General features: G+C 41.2%; 1 protein-coding gene and 2 long non-coding RNA genes across 10 annotated transcripts in view; 1 reads left to right on the top strand and 2 right to left on the bottom strand.

Moving 5' to 3' along the window:
• Positions 1-3212: 3212 nt before the first annotated feature.
• Positions 3213-6262, bottom strand: LOC138845161 (uncharacterized). Its single transcript, XR_011381962.1, has 2 exons — positions 6129-6262; positions 3213-5462 (listed from the first exon to the last, which is right to left on the bottom strand). It is a non-coding gene; the product is annotated as an uncharacterized lncRNA (long non-coding RNA).
• ZFP62 (ZFP62 zinc finger protein) lies at positions 5885-21344 on the top strand. 8 transcript variants are annotated; one of them, XM_070056532.1, is made up of 5 exons: positions 6211-6258; positions 6731-6819; positions 15015-15131; positions 16149-16201; positions 17474-21344. In XM_070056532.1, the coding sequence occupies exons 3-5, from the start codon at positions 15103-15105 to the stop codon at positions 20185-20187; spliced, it is 2796 nt and encodes a 931-aa protein (XP_069912633.1). In that variant the 5' UTR covers positions 6211-6258; positions 6731-6819; positions 15015-15102; the 3' UTR covers positions 20188-21344. The 8 variants fall into 8 exon arrangements, with proteins under 8 accessions (XP_017200129.2, XP_069912635.1, XP_051709834.2 ...); XM_070056531.1 differs by lacking the exon at positions 6731-6819 and having other exon boundaries at positions 6223-6258; XM_051853874.2 differs by lacking the exons at positions 6731-6819; positions 16149-16201 and having other exon boundaries at positions 6200-6258.
• Positions 8018-26796, bottom strand: part of LOC138845162 (uncharacterized) — a 33963-nt gene continuing 15184 nt past the window's right edge. Inside the window, exon 2 of the long non-coding RNA XR_011381963.1 lies at positions 8018-10364. This is a non-coding gene — a long non-coding RNA (uncharacterized lncRNA). The remainder of the gene's footprint in view (positions 10365-26796) is intronic.

The following is a 26796-nucleotide window of genomic DNA, read 5'->3' as shown; positions in this document are numbered from 1 at the left end:
GGATAGAGAGGAGAGAAAAATATCTCCATTCACTGGTTCACTCTCCAAATGCATGGAACAATTGCAATGGGCTAGGCCAAAGTTGCAATCCAAGAATTCAATCTGAGTCTCCCACATGAGTCACAGGAACCCAATTACTTTAGCCATCACCCACTGAATCAAGAGTAGAACCAGGATGTAAAGCCAGGGTGGTCTTGGAACCAGGTTGGGACATTGGTATCCCAACCAGTCTTTTTTTTAGGATTTACTTATTTGAAAGGCAGAGTTACAGAGAGAGAGTTTCGCAGGAATGGAAAGCCAAGACATTGTGACAAAAAAAAAAAAAAAGAAAAAAAGATATAAATGAAAGATCTCTGTGAGATCCCAGCAGAAAGAACAGGCCATCACAGAAGGAGGTACATTTCTCTGAAGGGAGGAGAGAACTTCCACTTTGAATATGGCCTTGTCTAAATAAGATTGGAGTTGGTGAACTCAAGAGTCTTCCACAGCCTTAGTAGCTCATGACAAGAGCCTCAGGTGACTACTGACGTCATAAGCAAGAGTGTCAATTGTTAAATCAACAGGAGTCACTGTGCACCTGCTCCCCAAGTAGGACCTCTGCCCTTAATGTGTTGTACTATGAGAATTAATGGTAAAACTACTACTCAAACAGTACTTTATACTTTGTGTGTCTTTGTGGGTACAGTCTGTTGAAATCTTTACTTAGTATATACTAAGTTGATCTGTATATAATGATGATTGAAAATGAATCTCGATGAAGAATGGGATGGAAGAGGGAATGGGAGTTGGGATGGTTGTGGGTGGGAGGGAGGTTATGGGGGAGAAGCCATTATAATTCAAAAGTTGTGCTTTGGAAATTTATATTTATTAAATAAAAGTTGAAAAGAAAAAAAGATTTACTCATTTGAAAGGCAGAGTTAGAGAGGGAGAGAGAGAGACAGAGTGAGAGAGAGAGAGAGAACCTTCTATCTGTTGGTTCAATCCCCAAATGGACTCAATGGCCAGGCTGAAACAGGCCAAAGCCAGGAGTCAAGAGTTTCTTCTCACGGGTCTACCACATGGTTATAGGTGCCCAAGCACTTGGGTCATCCTCCCCTGCTTTCCCAGGTGCATTAGCAGGCAGCTGGATTGTAAGTGGAGCAGCCTGGACGCGAACAGCTGCCCATAAGAATGCTGGTGCTATGGGTAGTAGCTTAACATGCTGTGCCATGGCACTGGCCCCCCAATCAGTCTCAACTGCCAAACTAAATGCCTGTCCCTAGTTTGTCTTTTATGTCTACAGGATCATTATAAATTTTCTTTATTCAGGTCTTGCTTGTGACACAATAGTTCCTTAGTATTTGATCTTTTGCTTGTTTGTTTCTACTGTAAATGTAGTCTCTTGGGGCAGGGGGAATAGTGAGGACTCTTGGGGGTACTAGTAATGTTTTGTTTTTAATTTGGGTACTTGTTACGACAAAAAGTGCATTTATCTATATACTTTTGTGCATTTCTTGGTATATGTACTATATTTCCATAAATGTTAAGAAAATAAATCTCCTGGCCAGTGTTGTGGCTTAATAAGTTAAGCCTCTGCTTGCTGCAGTGGCACCAGGTCGAGTCCTGGCTGCTCCACTTCCAATCCAGCTCCCTGCCTATAGCCTGGGAAAGCAGCAGAGAGGATGGCCCAAATGCTTGGGTCCCTGCACTTGTGTGGGAGATTGGGAAGAAGCTCCTGGCTCCTGGCTCCTGGCTTCAGATCGGCCCAGCTCCAGTCGTTGGCCATCTGGTGATGTGAACCAGTGGAAGGAAGTTCTCTCAGTCTCTGTCTCTCCCTCTCTGTGTGTAACTCTGCCTTTTGAATAAAATAAATAAATATTCTTTAAAAAAGAAAATGTAGTGTTTCCTTCCATTGTTTTAATTATTATAGTTGGTATATAAGGAAATGATTGATTTCTATTTGTTAATTTTCAAATCATATACCTCACAGAATTCTGTTTTTTTTTTCTTTTTTTTTTAGTTTATTCTCTTGGGCTGTCTAAAAATAAAAACCCATATCTTTGAGTAGAAGAATTAAAATCCTGCCTTTCAATATTTGTATTTTGCACTTCTTTTTCTTATCCAGCATCAATTGGTAACATCCTTTTCTGGTTCTTTACTCCAAATACTTCCAGTGTTTACCCATTAATCCTATTGGTACTTTTAATTCCCTAATAATTCTTGTCAACTATTTAAAAAAATGGAAAAAGTTTTTGCAAACTACTATTTATAAAAGCATGATTTATAGATTTAAAAAGGCTTAACTGAAAAGAATCTCAGTGATTAATAACAGAAGTTAAGGAGACTCCACAAAGAACAACAGCACAGAAAATGGTCATGCATGAATATAATATTTTTAATAAAAAGATGACATAAAATTACACTGATCTGGAAAACACTCCCAAATTATTGATAGAAAAGAAAGGAAGTCTACTAATATGCTAATAGTGGTTTCCATTAAACAGCATTATTTTTTTATTTTTTTATTTTTTTATTTTTTGACAGGCAGAGTGGACAGTGAGAGAGAGAGACAGAGAGAAAGGTCTTCCTTTGCCGTTGGTTCACCCTCCAATGGCCACCGCGGCCGGCGCGCTGCGGCCGGCGCACCGCGCTGATCCGATGGCAGGAGCCAGGAGCCAGGTGCTTTTCCTGGTCTCCCATGGGGTGCAGGGCCCAAGCACCTGGGCCATCCTCCACTGCACTCCCTGGCCACAGCAGAGAGCTGGCCTGGAAGAGGGGCAACCGGGACAGAATCTGGCGCCCCAACCGGGACTAGAACCCGGTGTGCCGGCGCCGCTAGGCGGAGGATTAGCCTAGTGAGCCGCGGCGCCGGCCTCCATTAAACAGCATTATAATCAAATAGTTTTTCTAAGGTTTCTCTTTTCTAAATTTTACATAGTGAACTGATATTATGCTAAAGGGGAAGTAGACTTTTATTTTAATTTATGACTAAATTAAATGTCTAAAAACGGTGTTGGAACTAAGTCCTTGTGGGGATAGCTCAACTTTTGTTCACATTTAAACCATATTTAAAGTAAAGGGAGGCAGATGAGCCTCAAACCAAGGGCAAACTCCAGTACAATACTATTGCTCTACTTCTAGGTTATTTAGTGCAGCACTATCCAACAGAAATGTGTGAGCCTTGGGTGTGATTTTTGGTTTTTCTAGAAGACACATTTAAAGCAGAAAAGAAATAGGTGAAATTACTTTTAATGGAAAATGTTATTCAATCCAGTAGAGCCAAATGTTATTATTTCAGTATGTAACCAACACAAAAATATTAACAAGATATTTTACATTTTCTTTTCTTACTAGGCTAAGAAATCCAGTGTGGTTTTTTACATTCCTAGCACATCTCAATTCAGACTAGCCACATTTCATGTGCTTAATAGTCATACAAACAGAGGAAATCATAATCTGTAGACATTGCAGAAACAAGTGTTGGAAAAAGCATGTGTATGTGTGAAGACTTATAACAAGGCTCAACAAGGAAACAAAAATCACCTAAAATAAAAATCACATAAATTAAGATCTTTTTTGTGAGCTTCCCAGTGATCACTCCCACTACACAATTCATTTCATTGAGCAAAATGTCCTAAACTGGATGTAAATACTTTTCCATCTTGCTGCCTATTTGGGAGAAACCCAGTCTTCTGGCCATGGTCGAAGTAAGGCAGGGGGCATTCAGGAGTGAGGAAAGCAAAGAAGAAAGAGGAAAATTCCAGAGTTGTAAAAGATAAAAATTAAAAATTTGCTTACTCCTTATCCTAACACAGCAGTCTTCAATCTGCAGTGTGAATTCTTCTAGTGATCTGTGAGGACTGGCCAAAGGTTCTTTTAGGGATATACTGGAGCCATTAGATTACATTAAATTAAATGTAAATAAAAGTTTGGATCTTCAGCCTCACTACGTACATTTCAAGTGCTCAAAAGCTGCATGAACCTGACAACTATTTGGGGGCAACTCCAGGAGGGTTAGCTGCCAGTCTGCTCCAGGACAGCTCTGGCCCAGACGTCCTGCAAGGCCCGAAGCTTTGGCATGGAGCCCAAGGTGGCACAAAAATTTGTTGTTACAATGAAATCTCTACTCTCTCTACGCACCCATGAAAAACTCGTGCATCTATAAAAATAAAACAATGAATTTATAGTTGGTGCCAAGCATTGGCTCAGTTGAGCAGTAAGCAAAATTCATCTGAGCAGTATAAACAACTTGAACTATTAAAAAATGCATCTTACTCAGAGTTGCACTTCTCTTACTTGGGATGGCTGGAACGTAGGATGTTGTTTTCCCATAAAAAGGGAATTTCAGATGTGAGATGGAGATGGGCAGTGAGCATGCAAGTGAAATTTAATGAAGAGTATACACTTGGAAGGCCAGGTGGGCATCTCAGCAAAGAACTGAGAGCCTAGTTTTAATTCAGACTCAGGTTTTATGCGTATTGGCTCACCATATCTCCACCTCCATTCTCTTCTTCTGGAATATTGCTGGGCAGAGGTCATCAGAATTCATAGACATCCTGGCACTGGGCTGTGAAGATTCCCTTAATAGGTCCCTGGGAGAGGGCTGGAACCCACCTACCAGGGTTATCACGGGAGAGACTTTTTTGATCTACTTCCAAAACATGAGTCTACATTTCTTCCCTCATTCAATTGCATGAATTCCCCTTTTATGTTCTTAGGCCCCTCACACACACATTGGCTAATGTCTACCTTCCTACCTAACACTTCTAAAGCATTTCCCTTTCTATATAAAAACTGCTAAAATAATTTTGCAATATATTTATACAATTTTACTAGGAATCTAGAAAATAAAACTTAAGTTAAAAAATTGCAAACTTCTAATTTAAGTATGCAAATATATGCTAGAGTTTACAACAAAATAAAGTAGAAACTTTTAGAGTAGGATAAAATTCAGTGAGACATATAAACTGGAAATATTTTATATCGGGAAAAAATTCATTGAGTTGAACACAATAAACGTTTAAGTTCAAAGTAAAAACCCGGAAAGATGTAAAATTTCAGGATGTTAAAGTGGATAGTAATATCAAATCATCGTGGATTTAAATAACATTGGACACATTTGAAAGAATGATAAGGAATTTTGCTATTAAAATACCAAAATTGAAAGCATGCTATTGCAGAGGGTTGCCCCAGGACTCGGGGCAAATCCCAAAGCTAAATGATTTGCAGGCTCCCCAGCTCCACCCAGAAATGCAAAGCACTTTCCTGGGAGAGCTTTTTGGATCGGGAAGAATACCTCATCCTGAGAAGCCACTGACTGCTGTTACTGGTGCGCCTCTGGCTGTGCTCCCATTGCTTCCATTCACCCCATGGCGGCTCTCAGCGTTCAGTTGTGCTGCCTGCTGTGTTGTTTCCTTGTAGTAGACAACTCTGGTGAATTCTTTCACTATCTGTCCTAAACCAGTCGCTTCCCACGACAGAGACTGGGAAAAAGAAGTTGAAAGGCAGGCTTATTTTGGTGCAAAAATAATAACATTTACGTGTAGTGTCTTGAAAGTTTTTGGAGCCTCTGGCATTTACGATTTTGAATTTTTTTGCACAAAAAAAGACCACATTTATTAATTCTATTTTCCGTGAACTTCCTGACCTACTTCTGCACGCATTTCACAGCTGTTCAAACATAAGATGAAAATGACTTAGATGTTACTGCGGAAAAAAAGGGGTGGGATAGCTTTAGAAAGTCATTTTATACTCTGGGTTTGGGTGCTAGCAGTCAGGGCGATGCCACTCGGGTCTGCAATGCTTGGGGACATTGCGCCCGCCCCCACTCAGTCCTCCAGCAAGGCGGGAGCCGCCACGGAACCGCCCTCTCCCCGACCCGCCCGGGCCGTGGCTCGCAGCCTCACTTTGTAATGGTGTATTCCAGTCCACAGGCAGGTTGTTAGCTGTTTATTTCTTCTACTGGGCCACTTTTTTAACTGTGCACGCCCCCCCCCCAATCCTACCACGAGCTATAAAGGGCTGAGAAACAAGAAGCCATTCCTGTGGTTTCTTGGTTTCGCTTCCAGGCCGCGCCACGGATTGGGCATAAACAGCGGTTGAAAGAACCATCCTCACCGCACACCCCGCCATGCTGAGTGAGGACGTACCATCGAGTTGGTCCTCCAGCGTCCCAGAGCGGGCGCGGAAGTGCCCCGTGGCTTGAGCCGTTTCTTCCGGCCGGGCCGTCGCAGCTTTTGTCCCGCCGGCGGCCGGGCTCCCGCGGCGCCGCCACCGCCAGTACGTGAGTCTGCGGCCGCCCGCGCTCCCGCCCCAGGCCCTGGCCTGCCACGCCCTTCTCTGCTTGGCTGGGTCCTGGCTGCCCCTCTGGTCTCGGGCGGGGCTGGGCGGTGGGGGGTTGGGGAACCGTGCCCAGTCCCGGTTCAAATCTCTGGATTCGCGATTTGGGACGTGGAGGGGAGGGAGCCCTTAGGCCTGTAGAGGAGTGTGGGGCGCGGCTCTGAATCACACTGGGCTCCACATAGACCCCACCTCCGGTCTTCTGAGCTGGTCAGGATCGAGTTCAGGCCACTTGGAGTTCAGTAAACCGCCGTGGCCTCGCTCCCGTGTTCCTTAGCTCCGAAAATGAGCGCTCTAGGATTCCCTTCTCCCCTGCAGTTTAGTTTTGCCTTGGTATTTGAGTTGTTTCGAGCACCATAGGGAACTCCACAGGTGATGTGTGACTCGATCTCTCCACCCCACCTCCTGGTAGTGACCAGTGGTAATGAGAGACTCCCTACGCCAAGTGTGGATGGAGCCCCAGGGAGACCTAGCTGGCTTTCGACCTGGGAAGCCTCGCTGGTATGTAGCACGCCGGTGCTCCCGGAGGCGACCTGCCGCGGGCTCCGCGAGCTGAGGCAGAGAGGACTATGGAGAGGAAGGTGGGAGAGGCCCCTAGAGTCCGGGGCACCCTGCAGGAGCCCGGTTGTGGGACTCTAAAGGGTGAATGGAGCGTGTGTTGCTCCAAGACGTTTAGACGAGGTAGCCAGCAAGAATGTTTTCTTTTTAAAGCAGGAGGTCCTATTATTTATTTGAACGATAGAATTGCAGAGAGAGGGAGCTTCCATCCATTGGTTCACTCCCTTAATGGCCACAGGAGCCAGAGCTGGGCTGGTGGGAAGCTGGGAGCTTCTTAGTCTCCCATGTGGGTTGGAGGGCCCAGGGACTTGGGACATCTTTGGCTGCTTTTCCAGGCACACTGGGGAGCTGGAATGGAAGTGGAGCAGCTGGACTCCAGCCGGCATCTGCCAGCTACTAAGCCACAGCACCGGCCCTTAAGACACTTTTTTAAAATGAAGTTTTGACTATGTGATGCATTATTATGGTTCAGATATTAAAAACAAAAAGTTGTCCGTGAAAAGGTTTCCTCCCACTCCTCTCAACGGTCTTCTAACATCCCTAAGTAGCTTTGGAAGTTTTGAATGTATTCTTCCAGGGTTTCTTTAGCAAATACTGGCAAATATAAATGTCGTTAGTTCCCTTTAAGAAACATAGATGATAGAGTACTTTACACCTGCCCCTTCTTTCATTTACTCTGTCTTGCAGATCTCTGCATGTTACAAGATAGGGCATTAAAAGATTTTTCTTTTGTAAAGTGCCGTGATTGGCCATTATTTGGATGTTTTGGATGTCTGTAATTTTTGGGATTTATTTGAGGAAGTATGGGCTGTTGCCAATTTTTGTTATCAAACAGTTGTATACTGTATGATGTGTAGGATGAGGGCTTTTAAAGAAAGGACTGAATAATCATAAAAAATTTTGTTCTACATTAACTTAAGCAATTATTGACAGGTTATTAAAGATGTCAAATTATTAATAATAATCCTTCATGTATAAAGAACAAATAAAATAGTCTTTTCCTCCTGATATTTTCCTATATGATGTTTAGTCTTAACAAACTAGCTCAACAGACTAATCTATTCATGACTACTCAAGCCACCTTTCATAATCTCCTTTACTTATTACCTAGGATGGCTAGAAATATTTTTTCCACCATAGATATGAGAATGTTCATTTATTTTACATTAAGGAAAGCCCACCATTGCTATTTTTTACTCTTAAGCAATAGAACCAACTCATGTTAACCATCTACAATTCTGATATTCATAAATTTAGTGCAATAATACCTAGAGCACCAACTCTTTTCTCTCTTACCTGTGTATCACCCACCTCTCTTACTTCTTATTCGTGTCATTCACTTGCTCCTTCTCTCTCTAGGAACTTTTCTGAGCTGGTAAGCATTTTATGATCATATTTCCTATTAATTTTTTTCTTTCTCTGTTCATCTTCAAGTCAAATATAGTATCTGAGAATTTAAGATACAGAATACAGATGTGACATTTGAGATGGTAGGGTGGCTTGTAGAACACCTGCATGGTTGGACTCTGAACTTAAATTAGCTATTGGCACATTGCACCTGTTGCTTGATGCAGTGTGTTATTAATGAGAAAATATTTTCAGCCAGAGGGAATTACAGTTCATCTCTTGAAGTTGTCTAGTCTCTTGAGAAATGGCTTTTGATTCTCCAGGGGCAGGGACAGAAGGAATTAAGGGAAGGTTCTTACTGTCTGCAGGCAGTTTTCTAGGCATTGGTGGTAGAATGTGAACAGGAACCATAGAAGTTATTTGGAAAGAGTGGATGGCATTCTATGGCTTTTGACAAATATAACCAGGCTATAAGGAAATTCTCTACTGATAATAGGTTAGAAAGGGATTCCCACCCAGCCTTTAGAACTTCTAGGAAATTTAAATTTTTTCATCCTTCTCTATGGAGGAGTGATGATTTTGGAGTAATTCCTTTCTTGTGTCCTTAGAGGATGCATGAGTTAGCGACCACATCGATCTTCAATTTCAAAACTAAGTTCATTCTCTTCTCAATCCATTTTCTTCTTCTGCAAGTAGTAGGAATGATCTTTATTTTTAAAATTTATATGGGAAAGTAGACTAGTACAGTGACCTCCCATACACCCATCACTCAGTTTCAGCAATTATCAGGATTCTGTTAGATTTGTTTCACTTTTGCCTTTGTATTTTTCATTGATTGAGATATTTTAAAGCAAATTCAAGACGCTAGGCGATTTCACTTTAGCATTCATTAATCTGCATTTTTTTTTAAAAGGGTACATCTACCATAACCATGAGCCACTGTCACATCATCTTAAATTAACTGATTCCTTCCTTGATTTTTATCTAAGAGGGTTATAGACTGCTGGGCCTACAGTCTGCTTTTGCATAACCAGCAAGCTAAAACTGATTTTTGCATTTGTAAGGTAATAGTAATAATAATCAACACTCCTATTGTGGCCCACAAAGCCTGAAATGTTTCCTATTTGGCCCTTTAGAGAAAGTATTTACTAATCTCTTGATTTAATAAAATAAATGATTCCTCAAAATGCATATCCAAGTTTGCTACTTTTTTGCCTAAAACTTCTGAGGATTAAGTCTGAACTCCTTAGTATGAAACATACTAAATATTGTGTAGCGCCTATTTTTGCCTACTTCTTTGATTTTGCCTCTGCCCACCACTAGAGATGTCTGAAGAGGGGTGAACACCATCCCCTTTGCATATGATCTTCCCGCTGCTGGGAATACCCACTTCTGTCTTTATGGTGCTCTTCCTAATCTTTTGAAGCAGAGTCTATACCATTCTAATTTTCCTCCATTGTGGGGAGCAACCGGACTAGACTGAGTTACTGGAATTAAGACTTATTCTATGCATCTGCTCTCCCACAATATGGCGCTGGGAGAGAAGTAAACAGCTTCCGCACAGCTGCCTCCAGTTCAGCTAATAAACTGTAGGACTTGCTCCTGATTGGAGGAGAGCAGCGTACTCGGCGTGTGGGCAGCCGAGTTGGGATTGGCGGAGGAGGACTATAAAGGAGGAGAGAGACGGCATGCACCGGGAACATCTAAGGGGAACATCTATCTGAAGGAACACCTGTGCAGCCCCCGAGAAAGCCGGCCGGCGGTGTGCCGCTCCCCTGCGGAAGTGGGGAATGTGGCCAGGGGGAACTGCCCTTCCACGGAGGTGGAAGGGATAGTAGCCAACCCGGGAAGAACCAGCAGCAAACCCGGGGAGGGCCGAGCAGACGAAAGAACAGCGCAGGGTCCTGTGTCGTTCCTCCACGAAGAGGGGGAGCGACATAATGGTGCCGTGACTCGGATAGGAAGCCTAGGCAGGATCCTGTGTCGTTCCTCCACGAAGAGGGGGAGCGACACTCCATTTGTCTCAGTTGTTTTAAAATATCACATATTATTTTCCTGTCAGTTTCCTATTAGTCTGCAGATGACTTGATAGCTGAGCCTTGTCTTGTCTGTTTCTTCATTTCTAAGGACTAGCCCAGGGCCTGGAAAACAAAAAAGATGGGTATGGTTCATAATGTAAGTTCCTGTGCAGCATTCAGCTTAGAAAGGACTAAGACGCCGGAGTGCATCTTCAGTATTGTTTGTAAGGATAACTTAACATTTTGGTACATTTTCTTGGTTGCCTTTATATTTTAGCAGCACTTATTCTAGTGGGTTTTAGCCTATGTTTCTTTTTGTTGTTGTTATTCTAGTATCGATTAATATGAATTTCATTTCAAGCCATCTGTTTTCAATGATGATGCACATTTATACAGATCCAGTCACATTTCACTCAATGAGGAGAGAATGCATTACATTAGATTATGGAACAATGTACTCTTCCCACCCCTCCTACCCAAACAGGAGGTAAAGCAAAGCCAGAACAGAGAGACTACTAGTTTTTGCATAAGTTAGAGAGGTAAGCAGTGAAATACTAACATTTTTGATTTAATACAGACTGGGCCAGTCAGCAATCAATCAAACAATTTCAGCAGACATGGAAGGAACTAAGAATTAGCCTATCAGAGAGAGTTAAGGAAAAGACAGGCAGAGAATCAATGAGTACAGTGGGAGTGAGGGGTGAATTAGCTTGTTACCATTTAGTGTTGGGTGCAGAAGACTTAGGTTGTCACAATGAATAGCCTTAAAGAACTTAGCATTTGGAAGTGTGTTTGTTTTTCATTATAAGAAAACACCACAGGGGCTGGCATTGTGCATTGGGTTAAGCCACCACTTACCACTTTAGCATCCCCTACTGGAGCACTGGTTGGTGTCCTGGCTTCTCTGCCTCAGATCCAGCTCCCTGCTAAAATGCTTGGTAACTCATACTTGGGCCCCTGACACATATGTGGGAGAGCTGGATGGAGTTCTGGGCTCTGGGCTTCAGCTTGGTGCAGCCCCAACCATTGTGTCCATTTGGGGAATGAACCAGTGAAAAAATAAATAAATAAATCTTAAAAAAAAAAAGAGAGAACTAGGCTGGTGAATTTAAAATTAGAATAGTTCTAAAGGTTGGAAAGCCTAAGATCAAGGTGCTGGTTTCCACTGAGAGCTTTTTGCTACAAACCCATCACTTGACAGAAGGGCAAAGAGAAGGGCAAAATGGAGCCAAACTCACCTTTTTATTTGGAATCCACTCCCACAATAATATCAGTAATACATTGGTACAGGTTAGGCCTAATTACTTCTTAGAGGTTCCATCTCCTAAAAATGTTACAATGACAATTTAATTTCAGTGTGAATTTTGGAGGGGACATTCAGACCATAGCAGAAAGTGACTGGGTGTACATTTTGCAAACTTCTTCACAGCTGGTGGAGGAAGAATTGGATGGGGTAAGCAGGAAAGGAGAGACTGGGGCAGTCATTCAGAAAATTTAGGAAGGCTTCAGCAGAAAACTTAAAAGAGAATGGAGGTGGGGTGGGGAGGGAGCTTGAGGACCAATTAGATAATAGAATCAGCTGATCTTAGCAGCTGTTTTGGATATAGATAAGAGAACCTATTTCTGATTTAGGCAAAGGAGCATGCAGGGATGGATGTGAGGGTCTGTAATAGGCTCTGGGACAGAGATGAAGGTCTGAGAGCTTGTAGGTGCTGGGTCTGTTAAAGGAGAATGGGTGTATATAAATATATTGAGTCAGAAAAGGAAAGTTTCAGGATGGAAGGAGGGGGTAGGGAGCACCTAAAGGTAGTAGCCTGGGGAGCAGGCAGCTGACTTTGAAGAAGCTAAAATAGCATGGTCTGAATGGAAGAAATCAGATTAAGTAGATAAGGCATGAGGGGAAAAGAGACATGAAGACTGCTTTTTTTTTTTTTTGAAAGATATATTTATTTGAAAAACAAGGTTACAAGGAGGGGGAGGATCTTCCCATCCTCTGGTTCACGCTCCAGAGTTGAGCCAAGCTGAAACCAAGAGCCAGCAGCTTTGACTGGATCTCCCACATGGGTGGCAGAGGCCATCTGCTTTCTCAGGTGTGTTAGCAGGGAGATGGATTGGAAGCAGAGCAGCCAGCATTTGAACTCCCAGCAAACCTCATTTACTCAGTCCCATAGTGCATCTAAAATTGTTTCAGAATTTCTTTGTTCATACCACTATAGAAAACAGACCTGCTAACTATCAGTTGTTTGCTTATAACTCCCTTCCAGCCTTCCTAAGACTGGTATACAATATTTGTATACAGTATACAGTCAAGTATTATGGTCTTAAGTGACATTATTTCTTTTTGTTTCCTTTCTGTGTTTATGGTATTCATGTGAAACACAAATGGGTTTGTTTCTGTTTGCTTTCATTCTTAGCTGTTTTACCCCCCTTCTCATCCTTATTAATTTTATTGTTTAAATATGCAGAACATTCTTGTGCTTCTAAATAAAAGCTATACAAAAAGGTATACTCAGGAGTGTCTCTCCCTATTCCTCCTACTCTGTTTCCCACTTAAACCCTTTATAAGGAGCAAACTTTTTTTGTTTTCTGGTATTACTATAAAGATAAGCAGTTACATGCTTGTCTTATTTTTCTTTCTTAAAGCATATTTTCCTCACTTAACTTTGCTTTTTTGGCTTTATAGTATATCATAGAAATTGCACATATCAATTCACAGATGTTCTCATTCTTTTTTAGTACTCTGTAACATATATTTGTTATAGTTTATTTAACCAGTCTTCTATGCTTGGACATGTAGAGAGTTTTCCAGATTTTGCAGTTATAAATAATGCTATGGTGAATGCTTTATGTATACATACTTTTGTATTATTGGAGGTGTATCTTCAGTTATAAATTCCTAGAACTGGGATTTCTGAATTGAAGGGTAAGTATGTATATATATATATATGTGTGTGTGTGTGTGTGTGTGTGTATGTATGTATGTATAGAGAGAGAGGAAGAGAGAGTTAGATATTGTCAACTTCTCCCTAACAGAGGTTGTGTCAACTTGTATTCTCAGTAATGTATGAGAGTATGTTCATTGACAAGAGTTTTTTGTCCAACTTCGAACATTTTCAGGTTTAACAGTTGAGAAATGGTATCTTACTATAGTCTGTATTTCTGTTACCATAATTGAAGTTGAATATCTTCACAGTTTCAAGGGCTATTTTAATATTCTTTTTGTGAATTTTATGTGTCTTTTCCCTATTTTTATGTATCATTTTTTAGTCTTAGTGTTTTTTAAAGATTTACTATGCCTTTCAGCATAGTTATAAAGAGAGGAGAGACAGAGAGAGATCTTCCATCTGTTGGTTCACTCCCCAAATGGTTGGAGCTAGACTGGTCTGGAGTCAGGAGCCAGGAGCTTCTTCCAGGTCTTCCATGTGGGCGCAGGGGCCCAAGTACTTGGGCCATCCTCTTCTGTTTTCCTAGGCACATTAGCAAGGAACTGAGTTGGAAGTGGAACAGCCAGGTCTTGACCTGGTGCCCATATGGAATGCTGGTGTTCTAGGCAGTTACATCACCAGCTGCACCATAATGCCAGCTCCTCTCTTCAATTTTTGAAAATTCTTTTTCTGTTAGGGATATTGGTATATATATATATATATATATATATATATATACACACACACACCATGATGTTTTATGTTGCAAATATCTTCTTTTACTTTACCATCACTTCTCAGTTTTGCTTATGATATTTTTATTTTGCAGTTTTATTTATTTATGTCAAAGATTTATTTATTTGAAAGAATTACACAGAGAGAGACAGAGATCTTTTTTTTTTATTTTTTTATTTATTTTTTTTTATTTTTGACAGGCAGAGTGGACAGAGATCTTTAATCCACTGGTATACTCCCCAGATGGTTGCAACAGCCAGGGCTGGGCCAAGCAAAAGCCAGGAGCTTTATCTGAGTCTCTTATATGTGTGGCAGGGGCCCAAACACTTAGATCATCTTCCACGCTTTTCCCAGGCCATCAGCAGGGAGTCAGATTGGAAGTGCAATAATAGCTGGGACACCAACTAGTGCACATGTGAGATGCTGAGTCACAGGCAGTGGGTCTGCCAACTGTGCCACAACACTGGTCCCACAATTGTATTTTAATATAGTCAAATGTATCTGTTTGATTGTATTTGGTCACAGTTAGAAAGCCGTGTTTATTCCCAGGTTATAGAGGCAGTTACACGTGTTTTCTCTAAGTATTTCCTTCAATAATTTGAATTACCATCTTTTCCCTAATAATTTTTTTAAAGATTAATTTTATTTATTTGAAAGACGGAGTTACAGAGAGAGGTAGAGACAGAGAGAGAGGTCTTCCACCCATTGGTTCACTCCCCAGATGGCTGCAACCGCCGGAGCTGCACTGATCTGAAGCCAGGAGCTTCTTCCGGGTCTCCCATGCTGGTGCAAGGTCCCAAGGACTTGGGCCATCTTCTGCTGCTATCCCAGGTCATAGCAGAGAGCAGGTCATAGCAGAGCAGCCAGGACTCAAACTGATGCTCTGATATGGGATGCCAGCATCCCAAGCAGTGGTTTAACCTACCATACCATGACACTATCCTGTTTTTTTTGTTGTTGTTGTTGTTGTTAAGATTTATTTATTTTTTTGAAAGTCTGAGTTACACACAGAGAGGAGAGGCAGAGAGAGGGAGGGAGGGAGGGAGGGAGGGAGGGAGGGAGGGAAGGGTTGAGAGGTCTTCCATCCACTGGTTCATCTCCCAATTGGCCCAAGGACTTGGGCCATCTTCTACTGCTTTCCCAGGCCATAGCAGAGAGGTGGATCAGAAGTGGAGCAGGACTTGAACCGGCACCAATATGGGATGCCCACACTGCAGGCAGCGACTACCCGGTACGCCACAGTGCCGGTCCTGTGTGTTTTTTTTTTTTTTTTTTTAATTGTTGTTAATTTGTAGATGAAAGCAAGAGTGAGAGAGAAACAGACAGAACTCTCATCCTCTAGTTTACTCCCCAAATGCCTGAAGTCTGAAGATATCCCAGGCCATAGCAGAGAGTTGTATTGGAAGAGGAGCTGCCAGGACTAGAACTGGCATCCATGTGGGATGCTGGTGCTGCAGGCCAGAGCTTTAACCCGCTGTGCCACAGTGCTGGCCCCTGTAGTATGTTTTAATGTCTAGTATCCACTCAAAGTTTTCTCCTCATCTTTTCTCCCTAGCACCTTGTGTGTGTATGTTTTAGCAGATTTGCCTTTTTTTTTTTTTTTAAGACAGGCAGAGTTAGACAGTGAGAGAAAGAGAGAAAGGTCTTCCCTCCGTTGGTTCACCCCCTTCCCCCCACAAATGGCTGCTACGGCTGGCACGCTGCGACTATCTGAAGCCAGGAGCCAGGTGCTTCCTCCTGGTCTCCCATGTCGATGCAGGGTCCTAGCATTTGGGCCATCCTCCACTGCCTTCCCAGGCCGCAGCAGAGAGCTGGACTGGAAGAGGAGCAACTGGGACAGAATCCGGTGCCCTGACCGGGACTAGAACCCGGGGTGCTGGCACCACAGGCGGAGGATTAGCCTAGTGAGCCATGGTGCCAGCAGCAGATTTGCTTTTTATGTCTGTATGAACCTGAACATTTTTTGGTCCTTAGGGCTGAGGGTAAGTAGAAATGGTAGAGCCTAGATCAAAAAGGAAATTGGTGAAACAAAGGCCCTGATGTATGTGGGAGAAGGATTCATGCACAAATAAAGTATGTGTTACAGTTGATGGTTCTGGAATTCCACTGCCTACCAAGTAGTCCTCACAATTCAAATGATATGGACTCTTCTGTCCAAAGCAATGAAAATAGGAAGGATAATGAGCTGTAATCTCTGATGATCTCTTATTTAGTACTAATTATTACCTTATATTTAATTACTTAATAGTCATTTTGTGACAGAATTTCTTAGCCCTGACCCAGTGCAGTCTGACACCCAAGGTAAGAAGGAGTCATCTTTATTTTTACCTAATGTTAATCACAAATGTGTAATTATCTAAGGCTGGGGGATAACCAGCTTAGAACTCTTTTGTTTGCTCTTGGGAGTCAGTTTGTCAGTGGATTGTGGATGCTGATAGAGTGACAGTCCTCTATAGAGTGCCTACAGAGGAACAAAGAGGACCTGTCTCTGTCTAGCCCTTAAAGCTGGCTTTGGGAATGAGTTTATTCTTCCAGTCATAGGGTTTATCTCTAGGTTCTGATCCAGATCCAGTAATCCCAAATTCTTAATCATAGTACTTAATAATAAAATTAATAATATGTAGAATCACTAAATGACAGGCATTGTTATCAGTGTTTTAAATATGTTGTCTCAGTTAGTATTTATAGCAACTCTATTGCTTTCATTTTAGAGAAGAGGAAAATGCTGCCAAAAGAGGTTAAATAACTCAAGGACCTACAGCTAGATGTTTGAACCAAGGCAATATTTCCTTTGTCTGATTGTTTATGTTTTTGCTTTTTTAAAAATCGTGGTTTTTTGCTAATCTATGATATGCCCTGACTATAAACAGCCTGTTCACACATAGAAATGAAAGTATCTCTCCCTGGCATATTGGACTTTCCACATGGCATTCTTCCCTGACTACTGACTTTCCAGAGTAATAATTTCCTTAGAGGAAAGGTCCAAAAAGACAAACCAACTTCAGACAATTTCAGATTTTCTTTTTCATCTCTGCAATGACTATTATGATTTCATAACTCACTCCCTGGCATGCATACCTAAGTACTGACTCTCTTTAATTTTGCCTGTGTGCTGATTATATGTAACTTTGTAATTAAAAAAAATAACATTTTTCTAACTAATTTTTGTGTTTCCTTCAGAGATGTCTGCTTCCTTCTGTTTTTTCATGATTAGGTGGTGATAGTCAAATACTGATCAGTGTTGCTCTTGGTTCTGTTCATCATTTCAATAATTTCAATCCATTCATCCTGTCCTTTTGCTCAACTGTTAGATAAGAATAGAAAAACTCTTCATTATGTAGAAAAACTCTTCATTATGTTGAAAATCTTGAGCTTTAGCATTTGAACATTACATGCACACAGCAGAAATTTTGTCATGTGCATTGCTGTATCCCCAGTCCTTAAAAAGGATACCTGTCACACAGCATGCAGCCAATAAGTATTGGTCATGTGAATGTATAAATTTTGAAGTGATTCTTCTAGTTTTTTTGGTAAACAAAGTAAATAGGTATAATTTTCATTTTCTTGGTTTAGTGTCACATTTGAAGACTGGCACTGAGGATGAAGAATCAGCTGAAAAATATGAAAATGTTGGAAATGCACACTGTACATGGCCAAAAGTAGAAGGCCTTCATAAGGATCATTTGCAAGAATATCAGGTTGGTGCAACCTATGACTGGGATAGCAAAGTAGAGATTGACCTGGAAAAGATTGAGGGAAAACGAATGAAAGAAGACAAGGGTGGCATGAAGGAAAAGACTGACAAACCCAAGAACATGGCAAATATTAAGACAGAACAGGAAGATGAGGCATCTGAGAAAAGGTTACATGAAAGCACAAAACATGTTCCACATCAGACTGCCCCTGTAGAACAGAAAAGCATTGAACAAGGCAGATGTGTGGAGAACATTAATGGAACCTCTCACTCTAATCTACAACTGAAAAACAATACTGTTAAGAAATCACATAAGTGTGATGAATGTGGGAAATCCTTCAAATATAATTCCCGCCTTGTTCAACACAGAATTATGCATACTGGGGAAAAGCGTTATGAGTGTGATGACTGTGGAGGGACTTTCCGCAGCAGCTCCAGCCTTCGAGTCCACAAACGGATCCATACTGGGGAGAAGCCGTATAAGTGTGATGAATGTGGGAAAGCATACATGTCCTACTCCAGCCTTATAAACCACAAAAGCACCCATTCTGGGGAGAAGAACTGTAAGTGTGATGAGTGTGGAAAATCCTTCAATTACAGTTCTGTTTTGGACCAACATAAAAGGATCCACACTGGGGAGAAGCCCTATGAATGTGGTGAATGTGGAAAGGCCTTCAGGAACAGTTCTGGTCTCCGAGTTCACAAAAGAATCCACACGGGGGAAAAGCCCTATGAGTGCGACATCTGTGGGAAAACCTTCAGTAACAGCTCTGGCCTTAGAGTCCACAAAAGGATCCATACGGGTGAGAAACCCTATGAATGTGATGAGTGTGGAAAGGCCTTCATTACATGCAGAACACTCTTAAACCATAAAAGCATCCACTTTGGAGATAAACCCTATAAATGTGATGAGTGTGAGAAATCTTTTAATTATAGCTCTCTCCTCATTCAGCATAAAGTCATCCACACTGGAGAGAAACCTTATGAATGTGATGAATGTGGGAAGGCCTTCAGGAATAGCTCAGGCCTCATAGTGCATAAAAGGATCCATACAGGAGAGAAGCCTTACAAGTGTGATGTCTGTGGCAAAGCATTCAGCTATAGCTCAGGCCTTGCAGTTCATAAAAGCATTCACCCTGGGAAGAAAGCCCATGAATGTAAGGAGTGTGGAAAATCCTTTAGTTATAACTCACTTCTTCTTCAACATAAAACTATTCACACTGGAGAAAGACCTTATGTTTGTGATGTTTGTGGCAAAACTTTCAGAAACAATTCAGGCCTCAAGGTCCACAGAAGGCTCCATACTGGGGAAAAACCATATAAATGTGATGTATGTGGGAAAGCCTATATCTCACGCTCTAGCCTTAAAAATCACAAAGGAATCCATCTTGGGGAAAAACCCTATAAATGTAGCTATTGTGAGAAATCCTTCAACTATAGCTCTGCCCTTGAACAGCATAAAAGGATTCATACAAGGGAGAAACCATTTGGGTGTAACGAGTGTGGAAAAGCTTTCAGAAATAATTCAGGCCTTAAAGTACATAAACGAATCCATACTGGGGAAAGACCTTACAAATGTGAAGAATGTGGCAAAGCCTACATCTCACTCTCAAGCCTTATAAATCATAAAAGTATACACCCTGGAGAGAAACCCTTTAAGTGTGATGAGTGTGAGAAAGCCTTCATCACATACCGGACACTTTTAAATCACAAAAAAATTCATCTTGGGGAGAAGCCCTATAAGTGTGATGTGTGTGAGAAATCTTTTAATTATACCTCGCTCCTTTCTCAACACAAAAGAGTCCACACTAGAGAGAAACCCTATGAATGTGATAGATGTGAGAAGGTTTTCAGAAACAACTCAAGCCTTAAAGTGCATAAAAGAATACATACTGGGGAGAAGCCCTATGAATGTGATGTGTGTGGAAAAGCCTACATCTCACACTCTAGCCTTATTAACCATAAAAGTACCCATCCTGGCAAAACACCCTATACATGTGATGAATGTGGGAAAGCCTTTTTTTCAAGCAGAACTCTTATGAGCCATAAAAGAATCCATCTTGGGGAGAAACCATTCAAGTGTGTTGAGTGTGGGAAATCTTTTAGTTACAGCTCACTTCTTTCTCAACACAAGAGAATTCACACAGGTGAGAAACCTTATGTATGTGATAGGTGTGGGAAGGCATTCAGGAACAGCTCAGGCCTTACTGTACATAAAAGGATCCACACAGGTGAGAAGCCCTATGAATGTGATGAATGTGGAAAGGCATATATCTCACACTCAAGTCTTATAAACCATAAAAGCATACACCGTGGAAAGCAGCCCTATAATTGTGAGTGTGGGAAATCCTTCAACTATAGATCAGTCCTTGACCAACACAAAAGGATTCACACTGGAAAGAAGCCATACCGATGCAATGAGTGTGGGAAGGCATTTAATATCAGATCAAATCTCACCAAACATAAAAGAATTCATAGTGGAGAGGAGTCCTTGAATGTGACAAATATGGGATATCATGGTGGCACATTACAGAAGAGAACTTATGAGGGAGGGAATGTTCTGGATGGGACTAGGATGAGGATGCCTCTGTAGAAGACTAACAAGTCTCAAAGAACTCCAGGTGGGGAGAGGGGACCCTTATGAATGTAAGAATGTCTGTGGTCTATATTCATGGTTTCTAATTTTTGAAGTTAAAACCATTCCAGATGATTTTGACTAATGTTTTCTATCTGGTTTTCAATCAAAACCAGCAAGAAAGGCTCCACTGTCAAGATAGTTGAGCTCTTTTGGAATATAGCATAATTCATACTGGAGATAAAACTATTAAAGTGATGGAACACAAAATAATTCAAAATAAGCAGATATAGCTGGACATAGAAACACACAAATGAGGTAAGGACATCAATTAAACATACAGACGCCCTAAGTTCATATTTTAGTGAAAAAACTTAATATAAAAAATTAGGTATTGCTTTGAATCTCACTTGTAAATTGGTCAGTGGGAGAAAAATACAAGAAAAGCCTCTAATAGCAAATTCAGGAGAGAGAGACTTCATGGAATATAAATGTATTTATCAACTGTGATCATGAAGTATAAACTTGATATAATTGAATGGTTCGGTGGGGGCAGATGGCAACTTTTGAAACAAAATTTGTATTTCTTTGTAGTGAATGTACAAAGTATAAACTTAGCTAACAGGAGATAGGAGAAAGGTCACTCATAAAAGTGTAAATTGATTGGAATATAATATTGTAATACACGAGTGGGTAAAATATTTTAAAGTTTTGAAATGAACTTTCTCGAATGACAAATGTGTGTCTAAGTGAAAACCTAGAAGGTAGTATTCACATATTATACTACAATAATAAGGTTCTTCCATGGAGAGGATTTTGGCACACTGAATAATGTTAACACATTTTCAGCATTAATTTGCACCTTACATGACAGTAAGAATTGATTCAGGGATTCCAGTGAATAAGAATGTTGGGAAGGAGGGAATTTTATTGCAGGAGCTAAAAGGCTAGTTAATGGTAATCAAGAGAGAAGTGGAAATTAATGTTTCTTAATCTTTTTAATTATTTTATTGTTTTGGAATGTGTTATTGTAAAGATTCCATGCAGTACATGTGTATATTGTCTGCTGTAAACAGTTATGAATATTTGTTCAGGCTTCACTCTTTTGCCATGAAGGCTAGATAGTTGTGCCAAGGTAAGGTCAAACTACAATAAAAAAATTCCTCAAATATAAAGATGTGGTGACTTAATTTAGATGGAGCAATATTACACCCATTTGTAAATCAGATTTTTGTGGAGTACATTATACCAGATCCAAAACCAGGAGGGTAGCACAGGGCTCATTCTAAGGGGCTAGTAGCTTAGGTCTTATCAGAAATTATGTGGAACCTGAACTGGAAGCACAGAATGGGTTTTCAGGGGACTGCAGGTAAGCAATATGATTCTCATACTGGAGCTGGACCATAACTTGTTGGTATTATTCACACACAAACAATTCTGTTTAACAGAATTTGACATGAAAAAAAAAATTGGGGAGACAGGTCCCCCTCGACACACCCAGGTTCATTCCTTAAATGCCCATAGTAGCTAGGATTGGGCTGGGCTGAAGCCAGCAATTTGATTTAGGTTTTCTTTTAAAGATTTTATTTATTTGGGGCTGGTGCTGTAGTATAGTGGGTTAAGCCTCTGTCTACAGCACCGGCATCCCATACGGGCACCTGTTTGTGTTCTGGCTGCTTCTCTTTTGTTCTAGCTCTCTGCTATAGCCTAAGAAAGCAGCAGAAGATGGTCCAAGTGCTTGAGTTCCTGCACCTGCGTAGCAGACCCAGAATAAGCTCCTTTTCTCCTGGCTTCCAGTCAGCAAAGCTCTGGACATTGCGGCCAATTGGAGAGTGAACCAGTGGATGGAAGACCTTTCTCCTGGTCTCTCCCTCTTATAACTCTACCTCTGAAATAAATAAATTTTAAAAAATTTATTTATGTATTTGAGAGGTGGAGTTACAGAGAGAGGGGCAGAGAAAAGGTCTTCCACCTGATGGTTCACTCCCCAAATGGCCGCAACAGCTGGAATTGAGCTGATCCAAAGCCAGGAACTTCTTTGGGGTCTCCCATGTGGGTGTAGGGGCCCAAGGACTTAGGCTATCTTCCACTGCTTTCCCAGGCCATAAGCAGAGAGTTGGAGCAGAAGAGAATCAGCCAGGACAGGAACTGGTGGTCATTTGGGATGCTTGCACCACAGGTGGAGGCTTAGCCTACAGTACCACAGTGCCAGTCCCCAATCTAGGTTTTCTCTATGAGTAGCAAGGGACCCAACCACTTGAGCTATCACATGCTGCCTCCCAGAGTCTGCACTAGCAGGAAATGAATTGGGAGCAAGTTGGAAATTGAAACCACTCTGACGTGGTGTATAGACTTTGTAACTGTCTCAACTCCTAGGTCTAATGCCTGCCCCTGAAATATTTTTAGCTGCATGAAACTGTTAGCTGTTACTCAAAAGGTAAGGGTAGACTCTTCTGCAAGGTAAGTAACTTGTCGAAGAATCCTGTGGGTGGGACCTCTCAGTACAGGCTGAATTTTAAGTCTGGTCTTTGGCCTCACAGTCCACAATCTTTCTGAAAGAACAATCTCTAAAATCAGTACACTTTGATGGCATAGTGTCTGCAACTACAGGAACAACTGCCATTTTTTCCTACAAATTGTAAAGTCTGTAAAGTTGATATCTTAAAAGTTGATTATATGTGCAGGAAATGAGATAACCACTTTTGCTGTGGTTATCATCAACTCTGAGTTTTCATACTGGAGATCCATGGTGTAGAATTGAAAATTTTCTCAAATTGTGCTGACCTTGCTAGAATTGGATAAATTCTGTATATGCCAAGTATGAATGATACATACTTGAATACACAGTTTATTAACTGTACAAAGCTATGACTTACCAATCAGGCTTGTAGACCTACACCCTTACCCAAAACAAGTAGACTCTTTCCAGTTTTATTTTTTATCCTAAAGTTGAATGTTTCCTATTGGATGTGAGTTCAAATAAGTTGATCTGAGTAGCTTTTCATTTCTGAATTAAAACTATGAAAATCCAAAAAAAAAAAAAAAAAAAGAACAATGTCTAGCCACAATTTTGTTTCTAGAATTCCTATCTATCCAGGTATTTCAATGCCTCTGTCTAAGAGTATAATTCTTCCACTGTCTCCAACCTCTATCAGTAAATATTGAGGAATGTAGTGGAAGAGAAGGGTAGGATGGAGTGAAGACAGAGACAGAGTATTTTTGAAAAACTCCATTTTGGAATTTTGTGACTACACTTGCTTGATGTCCTTCACAAGTGACACTGGCAAACTGGACCTTATCAAATGGACTAATTTATTCAGCAAATTCTTACTGAGGGTCTTCCTGGTGCAATTCACTGCCACTGGGTGAGGAAAAGATGGTAGGAACTAGTTTCTGGCAGATTATTAAATGGAAGATCACAGGCAAAATCACCCTATTTAATATCTGAACTAAACTCTAGGTGTTCAGAGGAAAATGACTATGACTGACCAAGAAGAGGGAAGTAGTGGTATCTGGGCAGGACATTGTATTGGAGTGTTTTGAGAAAGTTGAACAATAGAACAGCTTGATCGAAGGCAGCATTGAAGCACTCTAGCATCTTCTAAAGTGGCTACTGTGATAGGGCTGGCCTGTGGTGGAGGATGCCATGAAATGGGCTGGTCTTCTATTTGCTATAGGTCAGTCCAGCTCTGAGATGACTGAGACACCTGAGCATTCCATGTGCCCTGTGCCTATGGCTCTAGACCCATGCCACCCTCACCCACATACCTACACTTAGAAAAATCTCCAAGTGGACCTAACGCACTTTTTCCTTAAGGGGAGATACAGGTGAAATAACAAAAGAGGGGATAACCAGGTTTGTATGAGGATTCTGAGCATCCCAGCCACAAGAACACTTCTAGTGTGGTTGCCATCTATTTGGATGATCTGGAATCCCTAGACATGGGCCTCAAGTATACATAGGGCTAAATTTGTGCTCTCCAGACTGATCCCAGATGTGATTTCTCTTGGTCTCTATGCTCTAGGTATACACTCTATGGCAGGTCCAATGAATTGGTGCAGATGAGCCTACTCAGGCCAGCTGGGGATGTGAGGTGGTTTTGAGACCACCCCATCCTCTTCCAAAGACTGAGATGCAAGAAGAAAAAAAAAATCACTAACTTAGGAAAACCAACACTAAAAAGTGTCAAATTAGCAGCACTGAAGATGGAATTGAAATGGTGAACAAGAGCAGGTAAATTGGAAGCAGATCTACTTTGAATCAGCCTAAAATACTTCTATTACCTGGGAGATAGTCAAGACCCCCCCCCCCTTTAAGATTTATTTATTTATTTAAAAGAGTTACACAAAGAGAGGAGAGGCAGAGAGAGAGGTCTTCCATCCCCTGGTTCACTCCCCAAATGGCCGCAATGGCTGGAGCTGTGCCGATCTGAAGCTAGGAGCAGAAGCTTCTTCTGGGTCTCCCACACTGGTGCAGGGGCCCAAGTACTTGGGCCATCTTGTACTGCTTTCCCAGGCCATAGCAGAGAACTGGATCGGAAGTGGAGCAACTGGGTCTCAAACTGGTGCCCATGTGGGATGCTGGCACTTCAGGCCAGGGTGTTAACCCGCTGTGCCACAGTGCCGGCCCTGGTCAAGATCTTTTAACACCAGATTTTATTCACTAAATATGTATGGGAAAATGTCATAAGCATGAGAAGGATAAAAATATAAATATCTAGAATGAAAAACCTCAACAAACAGAAGGTTAAATCCTTTCACTTTCTGGTAAAGGTAACTTTGGTTATTATGTCAATTTCCCATGGAAAACAATGAAAAAGGATGTACAGTGTAAACAGTAATGGTTTGTGTCTTAATCTGCAGGTTTATCTAATAAAATGTCAAACTGAGTAGCCTATAAACAAATTTAATTCTCAAACTTTGGAGACTTGGAAGTATAAACAAGGCACCTCAGGTTGTATGTCTGGTAAGGGTTCATTTTCAAGTTCATAGGTGGCACCTTGCTGCATCCTCCAGTGATGACAGAGGTCTCTTGAATTTCTTGTAAGGGCACTAATTCATTCTCTGCTCTGCTCTCATGACTTAATGACCCCCTCCTCCCCACCCTGCAAAGGTCCCACATCCTAATGCCATCCCACTGATTAGGCCCCTTATGCAAAGGAGTTTGAAAGAAGTGATTGGTCACAAGTCAGGGAAAGGAATTCTACCACAGATATGGCAAATGGAGAAATACTGTTTTATCCTTCCTCTTTACATTGGCTCACCTACACCATAAGGGTGTGTGGAGAAGTTCCTGGAAAGCAGTTCAGAGCAGCACATAATGGTGAATTAACATACCACTTTGTGTTTCTTCTGGGTTAAATTCTGCCACGCCTTACCTGTAACAACATTGTTTTCTTCTCTATTATAGTTCCTTCAGCTTCCCTGTAGTAGGTGGAGTTCCCCAGAGAAATTTTAATTGTGATGAAGTATCCTAAGAGGAAGTTTAAATGATATGCCAAACACCTACCCCCTTGCATTTTAAAATACTAATTCTATACTTGAATTAATATATACTCATAGATTAAATATGAAGCCACAAGGCTCCATAAACTTGCTAAATCCCTAATGGGATATTTTAGGTTTACATCTAGTTCTCTTAACAGGTTTAAAGTTCTTTAACATAGAAGTTACCTTCAGGAGAAGGGGCACTCCTGAAGTCAGGATTACAAATTGTTTCTTTGCTAATTATCATTGCTTATTGTCTGTTCCTTCTTTAAATTGCTTGTCTTTTGTGTATCTCAATGTGTCAGGACTACTACTAAAGTAAAAATAATGGTATCTTAACAATCAGAAAGTAATTACCAAGCTACTTCTTGTTGACCTCAGAGAATACAAGTCACTTGGCCTACCTGAAGCTCTGGTGCTTCAGCTGCCTCCTTGTCGCTCAAATGCCTGTTTTATTATTTCTATTAATTTATTTTACTATTACAGCTACCAAATACACCCCCTAATGATGGACATAATTTCCTGAGACAGACCCATGTCAGCAGTGACATTTCTAATTCTTAGACTGATCTTCAATGCTTTGCTGTGGGTTTTGATCAAAAGGGGAGAAAGTGAAGAAAATGGAGTAGCATTCATTTGTAGTAGTAGGGAGTCGAGAGATCATGTTAAATCAGGTTTCAGATATGTCTGTTAACTGATCCTTAGAACTGGTTTGCAGACATCCCCCACCCCATGCATGCTAATGTTTTTGGGAAAAACTAATTCACTACCTTTGTAACTTGAGGCAGAGTTTCTATTTGCTGGTTCACTACCCAAATGCTCACAACAACTGGATGCAGGGTTGGGGGAAACCAAGAGACAGGAACTCAACTCAGAACCTCAACTAGTTGAGCAATCACTGCTGCATTCTAGGGTCCACATCAGCAGAAAGCTGGAGTCAAACTGGAACAGGGAGTCAAACCCAGCCCACTCTAATATGGTATGTGGGCATCTTAGCCACTGGGTGAAACGCTGGCCAAGACAGCTTGACTTCTCAACACTAATCACAATTCTTGATAAGTAGATTACATAACCAACACACCCTTTGTGTATTTAAGCTTTTAACTATGTGTATAACCAGTATTTTGTTAAACCTTGGAA

This window comes from Oryctolagus cuniculus, chromosome 14 (assembly GCF_964237555.1).
Source record: "Oryctolagus cuniculus chromosome 14, mOryCun1.1, whole genome shotgun sequence".
NCBI lineage: Eukaryota > Metazoa > Chordata > Mammalia > Lagomorpha > Leporidae > Oryctolagus > Oryctolagus cuniculus.
This window is presented reverse-complemented; position numbering and strand designations above follow the sequence as displayed.

Excerpts from the sequence above, each read along its gene's own strand:
- ZFP62 (XM_070056532.1), top strand. The coding sequence starts at position 15,103 with ATGCCCACACTGCAGGCAGCGACTACCCG. Across the intron at positions 15,132-16,148 it reads CTGCAGGCAGCGACTACCCG|TCATTTTGTGACAGAATTTC; the intron begins GTACGCCACAGT and ends ATTACTTAATAG. Across the intron at positions 16,202-17,473 it reads AGTGCAGTCTGACACCCAAG|TGTCACATTTGAAGACTGGC; the intron begins GTAAGAAGGAGT and ends TTCTTGGTTTAG.